Genomic DNA, 15977 nt, shown 5'->3' with positions numbered 1-15977 from the left:
CAACCGAGAGGAATATTTTATTCTATTTCACCGTTTAATTTGAAAAAAATCCGAAATGCGATTCCATTAAGCCATTTTAAATAAAAGACACTTGAGGCCCACAAGATCAGGGGGGTGCAAGTGCCAAAATAATCAATTCTGAGTTAAGTATAGCTAACGATTCTTCATGTTTCAATGTAATCTGGTGCAAAACTCAGATTTTTTATAATTTTTTTGAACACTTTTTTGTTTGAATTAATACTGCTCGAATTAAAAAAATATATGAAAAATCGAGCATCTTCACAACTTTGAAGCGCATTTTCTCGAAACTATATATTTAATATATCATTTAGGCACTTGCACCCTTCTGATCCCAAGCGCCTAAATTAAAATTCTTCTATTCAATTTTCCTATCAAACACAAGGCATCATGCAAAAGCAGGGTTAGAGGCAATATTTGTGTACTACAACACTTATTCAATTTATTACATTAATATAATGTAATATAATGTAATAAAGTTATCAGTTAATGATCACAAATTGATGATGATATAGGTTCTAACATCGTAAGAAAGTTTTTTTTTTTTATTTTGATTGTCATAGAAAATTTAAAAAATCGAACATGTATAAATTTTTACATATTTCGATGCCGTAAAAAACTTTACCCTATAAGACGGATTGGCTAAATGATATCAGGAGGCATCCATTAATAACGTAACCCTCCTAGGGGAGGAGGAAGTAAGCTCGAACGTTACGAATTGTGACATCGGGGAGGGAGGGAAGTTATGCTCATCGTCACGTAACGATTTTTTCCTTAAAAATTTCAGCCTAATCAGCGCAGCTATTGTGATGTCATGTAATGTTTGCAAAAAAATAAGCGAACCAAATTCAGTTTAAAATTTGAAAGCCAAAAACTTGTAAGTAATTTGTAAGTGTTGCCAAAAACGAACGGAGTCTGTATATAAAAACATGAGAATATGAGAGGAGGGTAATTATCAGCGTTACGTAATTTTCATCCTTGGAAAAAGTCAAACAAAACCCAAAGATAAAATCACAATTGACTATTTTGGTCAGGTTTGTTCTCATTCAACAACTATGAGAGAATAAGAAAATGCTATAACTTAGTCTCAACGCTAATGATGTTGCATATTTAAAGGCGCAATTTTCAATAATTAAGAGAAAATTAATTATATAAGCCCTTTTCTTCAGAAAATTGTTGGATAAATATTAGTTATTGGGTAAATATTAGTAATCTTGTAATCAGCAATGATCACGACAAATTTAGAAGAAGAATATATGGATTTTAACTCTAGGGATCAATTGAACCCATAATCAACATTTTAGAAAACTTTTTCTGAAAAAAGTTGAGAGTTTTCAATTGCTTTATGATATGATATTATGAAGTTCATATTACGCTCGAACGATTGATATATTGGAACAAATATTTTGGTTATAATTTTTCCATGTAAGGAACATTTCAAAGTGATGAAATAAGATCTTGAAGTCACATTTTGTGAAATTTTTCAATTAAATTTCAATTACTCAAACAATTATTTTGTTAAAAATTTTTGAGCTTCAAGCATTGTTGTTTTGCTCCATTTGGCACATTTTTCTAGAACATTTTATTTTTGTAGGACATTCCAGTTTCGAGATATAGCTAATGAATCAAGTATCCCCAGGGATCAAGTATCCTCACTCTCCCCTACGTATTACGATTTGTGACATAAGGGGGCGAGGGGGTTAAAAAGTGCAATTTTGCGTTACGTAATTTATGGATGCCGCCTCACCTACAAACTTTATGCTTTGTCGCTTTATTGCTTCTATTATCCTTCACCAACACACTGTTGGTCTAAAAATATTTTTCCGACAATCACCACCTTTTTTTAAACAAAAATCTTTATATGTACTATGTTCTCTTTTAAGAGTACAAGTACTCTTTTTCGAACGAGAAATGGGTGTACCCTTCTTTTTGTGAAATTTTACCAAATGTTCTTTTTTTTTTTAAATAAATTGGATAAGAAAAAACATCGTATTTCTTCCATTTGATGAAATTGTTGCACATCTTATGCAAAATCTACGAAAGGAATAACTTTAACATTTTGTTTTCATTAACCTGGTTTTTTAATCGTAATAAAGTGAGCACGATAAGCGCCTTTGAGTATGTAAACAGTATTCATTTTGTATAAAATTCAGGTTATACGCTTAAACGCGGACAAATCTTAGAAAATGATTGTAAACGAAATTTAAACGTGAAAAAACTCTTTTTTGAACGGATTGATTCATACTTTTTTTTGTAGTTTGTCAGCATAACATCTAAATACGGCTATCTCTTTGAATAATACAACTTTTTAAGAACCACAACAAATTGGCAATATTTCATTGAATTGAAATATCTCAGTTCCAATTTCAGTAGAACCCCGCTCATCTGAGAAAGTAGGGGCTTCCTCAAATATTCCGAAATATGCACATACTTTTCCTTCTGTTTTGCCTACCATCCCACAGTGGTTTAAAACGCGAAAAACGTGATCATGGGATTTTTGATGCCTTAGATGTCAAAATAGCTTAATGACATGTTCTACAATGTTTCATTATTTTTAATTGCGCATATATTGCCATTATTATTTTTATGATCGATCCACCTAGAAGTGAGATATTTTTTTTATTTTTTGAATTTGTCATCCAATCAAAATGATGTGTTCAGTAAACTTGTAGACAATACAATTTTAAAAAACTTTGTAAAACACTTTGAAGCTCTATCTCTCCAAACAACAGATTTATAGACATTTTTCTAAAAACTAACCTCAAAAAACGAAATTTTCGTTTAACTTCTTTCTAAGCGACTTTCGAGTCTTATTTTATATGAGAGAGTTGTAACAATTGTAAAAGTGTACAACTTCATTGAAGGTGTCAAGTTTCTATCTTGACGTTAAATGGTACTTTTTGTGTAATTACGTTTTAAAATTGCATATTTTCATTGATCCATATCTCGAAAAGTTGCAAATTTATGAAAACAAAATTATATGCATTTGAAAGGCACATTCTTAAGCTTTAATGAACATATAATTTCATTTGTATGTATAAGGTTCTACTACTAAAATCATTTGTCTGAAAGATGGTAGTTTTGAAGTTTTTGTTAAGCCAGCCTGGCAATCTCTTGCTTTTTAGCAAAAGGAAGGATGAAATCTTTTTTTTTCTCTTCCCACCGTTGACAAGTGAAGACGATAGTTCTTAATTTGTTAAGATTGAAGAGTTGACCCTGTTTAGAAGCGTTAGTTCCATTATAGTTAGTAAATCATTTATCTGAAAGAAGGTAGTTTTGAAATAATGGGCATTTTGCGTATTTTATCAACACACATCTTTAAAAATGTTGCCTTTTTAACACAAAAGTGGCATAGATGCATGATTTTGTAACCTTTAATTTTCATGACTTTCTTTAAAGTTTGATCTTTATTTATAAAGTTTTATTTTTGGTTAAATAGTTTTGTAAGAGAGTAAATTAGAATGAAATATTAAAATTAATATTCATGATCTTCTTCTTCTGATTGTTCTAAATCAAGCATGTAGTTTGCATCGGCAACAAAGGAAAAATGTGGTCTTGGTTTAGATTTTCTTAGGTTTGTTATAAGAGGGTCCGAAGATTCGAGCATCCGATGCATAAGGTCGATGTTTGTTGCTTGCCTTGAAAATTTTCGAGTGTGATGTTCTCTAAAATTTCGAATATCCTTAGTCCTAAACTCTTGAGCGTCTTCGGATAATTGCCCAATGGGTATTAAAAGGTGTTTCACGATTTGAGCCCCATGAAATAAAATTTTGTGAACTGCTGCGGGTATATAATACCACGGATACAAATTGACTAGTTTCATGGCCGTTTCCTTAAAAACATTTATTTTCTGGCCAGAAGCCAAAACTTGCAGAAAAGCACCGCATCGTTGGATAACTTCCAAATCTATACCTTAAATATTAAAAGTTAGTACAGAAAAACAAAATCGTACTCTATAATTACCAGTGATTTCTGCAGATTTTTCAGATTCTTGAAAAAAACGCCTTGCTGTATTGCCATCAAGTCTTTCAGATAAATGATATACTAACTATAATGGAACTAACGCTTCTATACAGGGCCAACTCTTCAATCTTATCAAATTAAGGACTATCGTCTTCACTTGTCAACGGTAGGAAGAGAGCAAAAAAAAAGATTTCATCCTTCCTTTTGCTAAAAAGCCAGAGATTGCCAGGCTGGCTTAACAAAAACTTCAAAACTACCATCTTTCAGACAAATGATTTTAGTAGTAAAACCTTATACATACAAATGAAATTATATGTTCATTAAAGCTTAAGAATGTGCCTTTCAAATGCATATAATTTTGTTTTCATAAGTTTGCAACTTTTCGAGATATGGATCAATGAAAATATGCAATTTTAAAACGTAATTACACAAAAAGTACCATTTAACGTCAAGATAGAAACTTGACACCTTCAATGAAGTTGTACACTTTTACAATTGTTACAACTCTCTCATATAAAGTAAGACTCGAAAGTCGCTTAGAAAGAAGTTAAATGAAAATTTCGTTTTTTGAGGTTAGTTTTTAGAAAAATGTCTATAAATCTGTTGTTTTGAGAGATAGAGCTTCAAAGTGTTTTACAAAGTTTTTTAAAATTGTATTGTCTACAAGTTTACTGAACACATCATTTTGATTGGATGACAAATTCAAAAAATAAAAAAAATATCTCACTTCTAGGTGGATCGATCATAAAAATAATAATGGCAAAATATACGCAATTAAAAATAATGAAACATTGTAGAACATGTCATTAAGCTATTTTGACATCTAAGGCATCAAAAAGCCCATGATCACGTTTTTCGCGTTTTAAACCACTGTGCATCCGGGCGCAGAGCTCGATATTTATATGGACTTTGTATCAACCTGATGGCTGGGATAACACGGGAGCTCAGAAACCGGAATTTGGATAAGCGGGGTTCTACTGTATATCGTTTCTCCTGACTTTTTGGGTAAAAGATCTCAATGTAGTCTTTTTGGTGTTGTGGGATATGGTAACCCTAGGCTAAAGTGCATAAAAATGCAAATCAAAGATTCACCTTTTAAATCTCGTCTCGTTCAAATAACGAGATAATTGTTTTCATCACGTTTGTGAATTTCAAAATTTCATCCATCTAAACATAAATTTTCATGATTTCAACTAGCAGAATTTTTTGAAGTATTTTTACTCCTAAATGTATGCAGCACCCTCATTCTTTTTCTTCAAAATTTTTTGAAAGAAAGAATGTAAAATTTAATTCGAACAAAACCAAAAATCGCTGCGATTAATGCTTTATGCGACTTTATGACATCAAAAATAACAAAGTTTGTTGCAACTTACCCTTTTTCCTTAGTAGAGTGAAAATCGCATGTTTTTGTAAATTGAAAAATAAATGGTGAGACCAACAATTGTCAGAATACATTAATTTGATGTTGCATCAACCTTTAAACTTTGGATGTACAAGCGCGATGATTATCTGTGGGCATTAAGTTTTTAGAAGCCATTGACGTTGAAAAGTGCTATATTATGCCACAGTTTATGGTACTATTCAAAACTTCAATTTTAGGCTTTGAAAAAGATAACTAAAATGTTAACAAAAAAAATTCTGCAAAATATGCTTCAAACCACAGAATAATAACACGAAATTTGGTTTCAGAAAATTTAGCAGATATATCCGTTGAAAGAAAAACCAAAATATGTATCAGGAATCAGCATTAAGCTACGAAAATCTGGATGTTTTATTAGAAATTCTCATTAACTAACACATCACTTTAAGTGAATTTAAGGATTAGTTATATTCATTTCCAGTTTCAATTATAAATTCAGAGGATGATATTATAAAACTTTGTTTGAAGCTCATGTTTGAGACTTAAAAAAAAAGAAAAAATAACGAATATACCTATGTTTGAAGTTAATTTATTTATTTATTTCCAAAATTAACTTAGCTGATGTTCAACTTCTCCAACGATGGCAACGGCTTCAATTTCTACAGCAGCTCCAAGTGGCAATTTTGTCACGGCATAACAAGTCCGGGCCGGAAAGTTGTTGCTAAAAACTAAAAACAAAACAACCATTATTGAGTTTCGCGCTTATCACTTCTTGCTGTTGTCCAGGCAGCCCAATATAGCTTCCACCTTATCTATTTTACCTTTCTTGTACTCCTCATTCACTACAGCATAATCGTTCATATCAGCTAGCAAAACGGTCGTCTTGACAACCCTATCGATACCGGAGCCGGCTTCCTGGAGTAGATTTTTGAGATGTTCCAACGCCTTGGCCGTTTGAGCTGCTGCTCCTCCTTCAACCAGTTTTGGTTCCGCCAGCTCCATTCCGATAACTCCGGAACAGTAAATGGTTCGATCAGCTACACGCTCGATTTTAATTAACCATTTTTGTTTAAAATGTAACCATTTTTTGGTTCTCGATGGAGAACTATCAATTTGGTTACTTTTTAACGATATTTTTCGCATAAATTTTAACCATGGTAGAAGTTCTTCAGCATTCAACCAAATTTGGTTAAAAATTTATCCATAAAATAAACGAACACCGCCATTTTGGAAGTTTGACCGGTCGCGATTTCCTATTTCAGTAAACGAAAAATCAAATTTAAAGCATTTTCACACATTGAAAACCTTTAAGACACGATGGCCTAATCCTGAAATTTGCACTCTTTTTGAAGGTAGGTGTTTTTTTCTCTGAACTCAGTAGAAATTGCTGTTTAATTCCTTTTTTTTGGTGTTGAAAATTTTGTTTACGTTTAGCAGAAATATATTGGAAACTTTCATTTGAATAGTTTAAAAGTCTCACTGCTACTTTCAATCCTTTATGTATAGGCTTTAATAACGGAGCCTGGGGTTGGCCTGGAGCGACCGTAAGAATGAGATCGGGAAAAATCGTCAGATGCAGAAAGCAACCGGAGGTGGCTGGCAACGAAGAGGATTCGAATTCGGGTTTTGATCCGAGTTCGCCCGGCGGTTCGGTAAGTTGAAATAAATCCAATAAGTATAAAAAGATCATATAAAGAGATCAATTTATTTATTCCAACTCCCCCACAGGGTTTGCCTGCAATCTTGGCCTGGTCACGTTTGGTTGGGTTTGTAAAACATCGAAATGTGCAATAAAATTAAAATGTCCGCCGACGATTCGATGGTGCTAGATGTGCCCCGCAACGAAAATCATCAGACAGGTAAATATTTGCTTTTCAAAACCTTTTTTGATCATTTTTTATAAAAAACTAAAATTTTCCATTCTTTGTTTACAGTTGCAAGCGTATTTCTTGCGAACAAGCTGATGACCAATCAACACATTTGCCAGTTCGGTCACTTTGATCTTCCCAAGGCCCGAGAGTTTTCGTGCAGCATCCCGTACAAATGCCAGCAAGCGGCGGAAGCTACTCTGATCCACGGAAATGTTTTTCTTCTGAACTGACGATGTGATTGAGGGTGGAGGTATCAATGGTAACAGCTTCGATGGTTATTGAATCCTACATCTAAAGAAAATGAATTTCGAAGAGGTTCACAAATTTTCGGTGGTTGCCCCACACAATAAGTCATCTCTTCAATTTGTTCCTTTGAAGATGATGGCACCGATCGGTATCGAGTTCTGGATGTGCGAGATAAATACGCGCGTTCGATAACCGCATCAGAAAAAAACAGCAATGTCCGTTGTGGCCAGTGTATTTTCGCATGAATAAGCAGCTTTTAAAAAAAAGTACACAAAAATAAAATAAAAACGTCTTTAAAATCCGAAATGTATTTTCATTTATGTAAAACTTTCTAATTCCAGCATTTTTAATAATAAATTCGCCCGCTTTCTTTCCATTTTATGATATGGTTCAAAATTAACCGTTTTTCAGCTTCTCCGCAATAATTTCTTGCGGTTAAAAAGTAACCATATTTCCACTTCTCAAGAGAAGTCAAAAAATGACTTCTATGGAAGAAACCAAAAAATCACTTAACGCGGAAAGGTGTGAAAATGGTTACTTTTTAACGATAACTGGTTAATTAATTTCGAGCGTGTACAATCGCTTGACTGTGGATAATAAAAAATGTCAACATTTCCACCTGGTATTGAATTTTGCCCTATCATGATTGTCGAAGTTAAACTAGCACTTCATTGTCTTCTTTCGAATGAAGCCGAACAAATAGTTAATCGTTGAAATTCATACCTGTAGGGAGCCAAAGGCTTAGGGCACTTGGAAGTGGATATGATTTTACGGATAACTTTATTCATGTTTACTGAGCCAATTAGATTAGAAACGGAACGAAAAGTTGAATTGGACTTGTTACCACTTCTGCCGGACGAACACTGTCTTCGAGTTTCTGATCAAAGCGCAAAACGATCGTGGTGGTAATTTAAGGAGATTTCGGGTTTCCATACATGCTCAAGCGGTTTAGCGAACACTCTTGGTGCTTATCAAGAAAGTATGTTGAACGTTGATGTTTGAAACTTATCACTAAAATATGTTGTCATTAGTCATTACCGATAGCATAGAAAAGCTTTGTCAAACTTGGCAAGAGCATGTACGAACATGAAATCGTTATCACCAAGAGCTCGTGATTGTGAGGACTTATGATTATTCACTACCATCGTAGTGCAACTTTGTTGAATGATTAGGGGAGAATGAGGATACTTGATCCCTGGGGATACATGATTCCTTAGCTATATCTCGAAACTAGAATGTCTTACAAAGATCAAATGTTCTAGAAAAATATGCCAAAATGAACAAAATAACAATGCATGTGTTTTAAAAAATTTTAACAAAATAATTGTTTGAGTAATTGAACTTTGTTTGAAAAATTTCACAAAATGTAACTTGAAGATCTTTTTTCATCACTTTAAAATGTTCCTTACATGGGAAAATTATGAAAAAAATATTTGTACCAATGTATCAATCGTTCGAGCGTAAAATGAACTTCATAGTGCCATATTTTCAAAGCAATAGAAAACTCTCAACTTTTTTCAGAAAAAAGTTTTCTAAAATGTTGATTATGGGTACAATTGATCCCCCTTCCAAACGGCATATTCTTCTTCTGAATTGATCGTTATGATGGCTGATTACGAAATTACTAATATTTATCCAAAAACTAATATTTATCAACCATTTGTCTGAAGAAAAGAGCAAAAATAATTAATTTTCTCTTAATTATAAAAAATAGCGCCTTTAAGTATGCAATGTTATTAGCGTTGAGACAAAGATATAGAATTTTCTTCTTAAGTCTACTATAGATTGTGAAATGAGAACAAACATGACCAAAATAGTCAATTAACATTCTATCTTGGGGTTTTGTTTGATTTTGATACAAGGATTAGGGCTTCCTGAATAAAAGATCGAGTCTCCTTCAATAGGGGATCAAGTCTCCCCTAATTTCAGAAAAATCGCAATTTTTTTACTCCCACGAAAATGCTTCTAGTTCATCAACGGGTTCAAGTATCGTTCTAATTTTTGGAGCATAGAAACTTGAAGTTACAAGCTGTCTGAAAATGTCAAAGACGGCGAGTTGCTAAATTTTTCCAAAAAGATATGGTGAAAATAAGAAAAGGGGATCAAGTATCCTCACTCTCCCCTACTGAAATCAGTAGCGTCCACAGATTTTTTTCCCTGAAGTGTTAGCTAATCGTTCAGTATTATTTACTCCGCAACAACTTAATTAAATATACATTAAATTATCAACTTTTTTGATTAAAATCCACATATTCACTTTTAGAGACGGACCCAAAAAAATATTTTCAACTTTTAAAAATAGATATTCGCTTCTCGAATTTCGTATTCGATACTCATATTAATTCAACTGTAACATTTAGAAATTTGAAGAAACTTCTGTATCCTGAATTCGAATTTAGAAGGCATATTCAGTATAGAACATCGGAGTTACCGTAAACTGGGGGAACTTTGATCACCGGAGTAACTTTGATCAACATGACATTTTTTGCAGATAATCATCATTAACTAAGTCTGAAGTTAAAATATCTCAAAACTGTTTCCTACGTTTGAAAGCCTATAAATTGAGTTTCAAATGGACAAAATTTGGTGTGTAGTTTGAGACTTTTTTTTTATATAACTTAAAATGATGTTATAAAGTCTTTAAACATCTGATTTTTCGAAGACTCACAAACAAACACCTCTACTGATAAAATGATAGCATTAAGAAGCAAATAGATTGTTTTATATGAAGGTTTATTTTTTTTCCTTTGTATAGGCATAGATAAAGTGTTATTTTTATGGTCATTATATGATAATTTTTGGATATTAAAAAAAATAACGGACATTTTCTATGAGAAAGCCTGTATAGAACAAATGGCTAAAAACCCTATCAAATGGCTAAATTTGAATAAAAAATGAACATAGGAACAGTGGGAGGACCCAGGGAATTGCATGAAGGTAAAATTTCATTTGTTTTTGAGACCAAAACATATTGAGAATTGTCTTATTTTTGCCCCTAAATGTATGCAGCAAACAATGTCCATCTTTTGAGTATATTTGTTTTTTGAAAGAAAACGTTGAAAAATTCAATTGAGTCCAAACAAAAAATTACTGTAATTGAAGTTTTAAACCGTTTTTGCTATGGCATCAAAACAATAATTTCGAAGATCTTGAGATACGTTAAAACCATAGTGATCGAAGTTACCCCGAATCATGGAATCTGGTTTTGTAACAAACATTGAGTTATTGCCACTAATGTCGTTTGAATATTCTGCTATCAACAATCATGTTTTATACTCCTTACCTCAGTAAGTATTTTAAAACTTTTTAGTGGTTCAAAAAAGCAACCCCTTCCAAAATATTCGAAGATTAATTAGAAAAGTCAAAGTGGTCAATGTTCCCCCAGTTTACGGTACTTCAAATATATTTCAAATACCTTCAATTAAGGTTATACCATACGTACTTATTAAAGAAACTTAGTACATATACCCATTTTCGATCAAGAAATTAGCGTACTCTTCTTTTTGTGAAATTTTACGAAATGTACTCTTTTTTTGTTGATTCTTGAAGTTTTTTTTTCCAATAGGTACATTCTGAAAGAAAGCTGATTTTAGCTTGATTTGAGAGGTTTTACGTTGAATGAAAGTGTGTCATTTGATTGGCAAAACTTTTCTAGAAGTGAAATCTAGCAATTTTCTTAAATATATCCAGTTTTCAGAAAGGCTTCTTGGAATGAAAAAATCCAATAAAAACATTCAAAGGAAACAGTCTTGAGCCTCCAGGAGAATTACGAAACGGTCCTACACACCACAGAAGAAAATTGTTTCAAATCTATAGATGATTTTGACAGTTGTTTTCCTGTAGAGTTTAGCTGTCTTGAGATCGTCCTGTAATTTTAGATGTTGAAAATACATAACAAAATCATTCCGAGCACAGGAGACAAGATTAAGTGTAAATTGGGATACTTGATCCCATTTTCTTGTTTCCATCCAGTGTTCCGAATATCACTCATTTTCAATGAATGTTTCTGATTGCACTTCGCATCTGAACGTACAGCGGTCGGGTTTCGTTATTGATTGCTACTGGACCTACCCGATCATCGATCGTTCAATTCATCGCTAACATACAGACCACCTCGCACGATGCTTGCTGTCAAAACAGTGCAGCACCATCATCAAATTGGAATCTCATCAATGCGCAATGCATATGGCGAATCATGTTGGTCTTCGATCAGGAGTGAATGGATCAGGCAGTGAGTGAGTGATACATGAAGCCGATCATTGGCGTATTTTGTTCGATTTGATACATAGCAAATTAATAAATTTATTTGTTGTTATAACGTTTTTTAACATCAGTATGATCAAAATCAAATTGTAGTTGTGTTTGTGAGGGAAAGATGTTCACTTTCGCCGTGTTTTTCAATTTTTACAAGTTCTCTTATTAAACTGTCGTCCGTCACGTTAAAACTACTGAGAATTTATGGTGTCCCGCACAACTGTTTGATTTTTCTCGTCCTGCAAAAAATAATTTTGAATTTCATATAATTCAGGCAGATGCTGAGCGAGCTACATTCAGAATGGATCAGTTTGTATCTCCCTCATCTCCGATATGCGTTGTTTGCTAAACCGATGATTCTGAATGATGCGACTCGGTTTGCATAGCTGATAGGAGCGCTGATCGAGATTGCATACCAGCCAGGCGAAGCAGTTGCGAGAGGCGCTATCCCATTATACAATCAGAATGTTTCCAACAGGAAACGCATCCTGAGTGTTTGTTTTGATTGATTTTCGGAACCCTGTTTCCATCATATCTTTAAAAAAATAGCTTGAAAAAAATCAAACAAAATCGAAAGATTTTTTTGGGTCATAGAAGTTTTCATATCACAACTAACAAGTGTTAGAAAAAGATAGTTCTCAAATTTCATCTTCAACCCAATAGTTATTGCATACTTTAAGGCGTTATTTTCTAATTCTTAGACAAAATTATTTTTTTAAGTTCTTTTGATAACCTCTCAAAAGTTTACAAAGTACGAAATTTAGAAAGTATTAAGTTGTTTAATAATAATTTGTTTGGTATCGAAGCATGATTTGAACAACTATGAACCTTTTTAGATTTTTTTTGTGAATCGTTTCTGTAATATATAATGTTTTTAAATACGTGTAGTTTTAGGTACGTGACGTATATTTTTTTTTCTTATTCAGGCATTTTTTTTTTCAATATTTAATTTTCAAAATAACATTTCTCAAAAGATTCATTTCCGGTTAGTAAATCAAATAATAAAAGTGTCATATGAATAGATTGGAATAAACCTGCATTTTCGTTTCAAAAGGAATGTAGAAAGCAAATTTGCATATGGCATCACGTTTTTTCATATTTATTTCAATACATTAGAAATAGTCAGCTGAAAGGAATCGATTATAGTTAAACGGAATAATTTAATACACAAAAGCCAGATATTAATTTCAGCTCCCTTTTCAACATAATGTTTTCACTAGGAAACACGAATGCAGGAATAATTTAGAAAGTTTTATTACTTTTTAATCTCAAATATAAATTCGGGTTGTCTTAAACTAAATTCAAACTCCAATTTTAAAAGAAGATTTCACTTTTAAGATCACAACACAGTCAAAAGTGTCTCCATGATCATATCCTTTAACCCGCACTCCCAACAAAAATTGTTTTGCTAGGATGCAGAGGTGACCTCGGTCCTAATGCATGAATTATGAATCTTTCAATCCCTTTCTCTCTTTCCATCTATCTATTGACTACTAGGACGTGGCCGGCGCCGTTATTGATGTTGAAAGAGAGAGCATCAGTTTTGGGCATTGTGAATGTGTTGCCAATCCCAGACACCATTCATTTGACCTCTGAACAAAATTGATGGCCTCGGTCAATCACGGAGTAGCAACCATTGGCGATGTGGAATTCGTTCTACTGAGCCACGCCTGCGATCGTGGGACTTGAAATGCATAACTTGTAACGATGATTCTCTACAGAAATTTATTTTCAGTCGAGCAAGGTTTTGAAAAGATGCAAAAAAAAAAAAAATACATTCATTATAAATTTGGTTTAGTTGATAAAGCATTTCAGGTTCAACGATTAAAGGTGGATGTGAGAAGTCAATCAAGCTAAGCTAAGCTAAGCTAAGCTAAGCTAAAATTATTTTTTTAAGTTCTTTTTACCCTGCAATTATCGGTAAGTTTAAAAAAAAAATCAATTCCACGCTAAGCAATAATCATGATGCATTCAAAAGAAAAATTGACTCTAGTTAGGGATCAATTCAACCCATAATGCACATTTTATAAAACTTTTTCTGGAAAAAAGTTGAGGATTTGCTATTGCTTTGAAAATATGGCATTTTATGAAATTTTTCATACAAATTACAATAACTCAAAAAACATTTCTGTTCATTTTTTGAAGCTTATATCATAGTTCTTTTGCTCCATTTGGAGCATTTTTCGAGAACATTTGACATTTGTAAGACATTACAGTTTCGAGATATAGCTAAGGAGTCAAGTATCCCCAGCGATCAAGTATCCTCATTCTTCTTTCATGAATTCTTTTTAAAAGTCCCAAAGTAGCTCGAAAAATGTTAGCGAAATGTTAAGGAAAATTATCTTTTCAAAGGAAAATTGAGTCCCACTGAGTTCCTTTGTAGTTGGTTAAATAATGGAAAGGAATAATGACCATTTTTTTTATTATTAAAAAACAAATACTTCAAATTCAGTACCTCGTGGATTTAACATGAAGTATGATGGTTACCTAAGGTGCTCTTTACAAAAAAATATAGAAAAATCTCAATTTTCAATGAGATGAAATATTAAATTCAAACAAATTATCTATAGTATAGATCTGGTGTTTTCTCAAATCAAATTTTTGGTCGAAAACCGACTGTCTGTGATTTTATTAAAAACCGGTCGTTTTTCGGAAAACTGACTAAGTCTTAAAAAGTCGGAAATGATTCTAGGATATTACCAGATCTCGACGTTTCATGCATTTCTTAGTCATTTGGTATCAAAATTAAAGTTTTGAATTTCCTTGATTTTTAAAATTTTCTAGTCGATTTAAAAAAAAAATCTTTTTCGAAATTTCACCAGATTTCGACATTTTATGCATTTTTAAGTCATTTGGCGCAAAAAATAAAAATTTATTTTTCCTTGGTGATTTTTGAGGGTCAACAAACCGAAACTTTGAGCGCATTAATCGAGTCCAATTGAGCTGAAATTTTCCACATGCATACATCCATCATCCATTACCACCTTAATGTACATTTTTTAAACCAACCCAAAATTTTTATGAATTTGAGCAGGTTTGGATGAAGGCACACTTAGCAGGTGAAACACACGTGTTTGCCTCAGTGTATTTTCCACCAGACCATGCTCATAAAAACACTTATGGAAAATTCCTCATCACTGCAGAAAAGGTATTATCCCATCTATCTGCTGAGGTCAAAATTCATATCTATGGGGATTTAAACCAACGCCACGCTGACTTCATCGAGGACTCTGAAAATGAAAGCATATTACTCTCAGTCGTTGGGGACAATGAAACTTTGCAGTTCGTTTTTGACAAAATTGCTAATTTGGGATTGAATCAAATTAATAACATAAAAAACCAGAAAAATTGCTATTTGGACCTTTTACTAACAAACATTTATGAAGACTTTTGCGTAATTGAAGCGCAAACCCTTTATGGAAAAACGAGGCTTTTCATACGGCGATTGAATATTCCATATTTATACATGAACATCAAAGACCCAACTGTCAAAGACTGACTGTGAATATGAAGAAGTCTTTGAATACAAATCTGCAAATTATGAAAAAATTAAGAATAGATTAAACAGTGTCAATTGGCAAGAAATTTTTAGGAATGAAGGAAATGTCGAAACTGCTGCTGACGTCTTTTACAAAATTTTATTTGGAATTATTAAACACCATTGATGAAAAGAAGACGTCACCGAAACTCTAAGAACCCGGTCTGGTTCATCAGACAAATCATGAAAGAATTGGAAACAAAAAGCACATAAATTTTACAAAAAGCACAATACTAATGAAAATTTAACATCGTATTTGAACTTATGCGATCAACTGAACTTGGTCATTGGCAATGCACTTGAAGAATACAGTGCTAAAATTGAACTTGAAATAAAGACTTGTCCAAACAATTTTTTCAACTACGTGAAAACAAAGTTGTAAACTGGGAATTTTCGGTCAAAAATGCACCTTGACGAACACGTCGGTGATAACTCGGAGCAAATTCGCAATATTTTTGCAAATTTCTTTCAAGAAATTTATACGACATTTAATGAAGAAGATCGTGATCGCGATTATTTTTCATTTTCCCAGAATTCTCAAGAGACATTATCATTAATCCAGTTCATGTGCAGGATATTCTGCAAGGACTAAAAAATCTAGACACTTCGAAAGGTCCAGGACCAGACGGAATTCCTCTTGTATTCATGAAAAGTTTGTCAATGGAACTGACAGCTCCATTGTTTTGGCTTTTCAATATGTCATTGGAATCAGGAAATTTTCCTAAAA

General features: G+C 32.8%; 1 protein-coding gene and 1 long non-coding RNA gene across 2 annotated transcripts; one reads left to right on the top strand and one right to left on the bottom strand.

Moving 5' to 3' along the window:
• Positions 1–5910: 5910 nt before the first annotated feature.
• On the bottom strand, positions 5911–8327 carry LOC129757029 (rutC family protein UK114-like). The gene is made up of 4 exons (XM_055754127.1): positions 8182–8327; positions 8037–8045; positions 6163–6383; positions 5911–6069 (listed from the first exon to the last, which is right to left on the bottom strand). Exons 1-4 carry the CDS (start codon positions 8244–8246, stop codon positions 5951–5953), a joined length of 414 nt encoding a protein of 137 aa, XP_055610102.1. The 5' UTR covers positions 8247–8327; the 3' UTR covers positions 5911–5950.
• Positions 6446–7633, top strand: LOC129757030 (uncharacterized). The gene is made up of 4 exons (XR_008739592.1): positions 6446–6693; positions 6848–6993; positions 7070–7200; positions 7276–7633. It is a non-coding gene; the product is annotated as an uncharacterized LOC129757030 (long non-coding RNA).
• Positions 8328–15977: the final 7650 nt, after the last annotated feature.

Source organism: Uranotaenia lowii, chromosome 3 (genome assembly GCF_029784155.1).
Source record: "Uranotaenia lowii strain MFRU-FL chromosome 3, ASM2978415v1, whole genome shotgun sequence".
Lineage (NCBI taxonomy): Eukaryota > Metazoa > Arthropoda > Insecta > Diptera > Culicidae > Uranotaenia > Uranotaenia lowii.
Note: the sequence above shows the minus strand (reverse complement) of the source record. Positions and strands in the feature narration are given on the sequence as shown.

Coding starts and splice junctions, on each gene's coding strand:
- LOC129757029 (XM_055754127.1), bottom strand. CDS start 8,246: ATGAATAAAGTTATCCGTAAAATCATATCCACTTCCAAGTGCCCTAAG. Junction 6,070..6,162: donor GAATGAGGAGTACAAGAAAG/GTAAAATAGATA, acceptor TTTTGTTTTTAG/TTTTTAGCAACAACTTTCCG.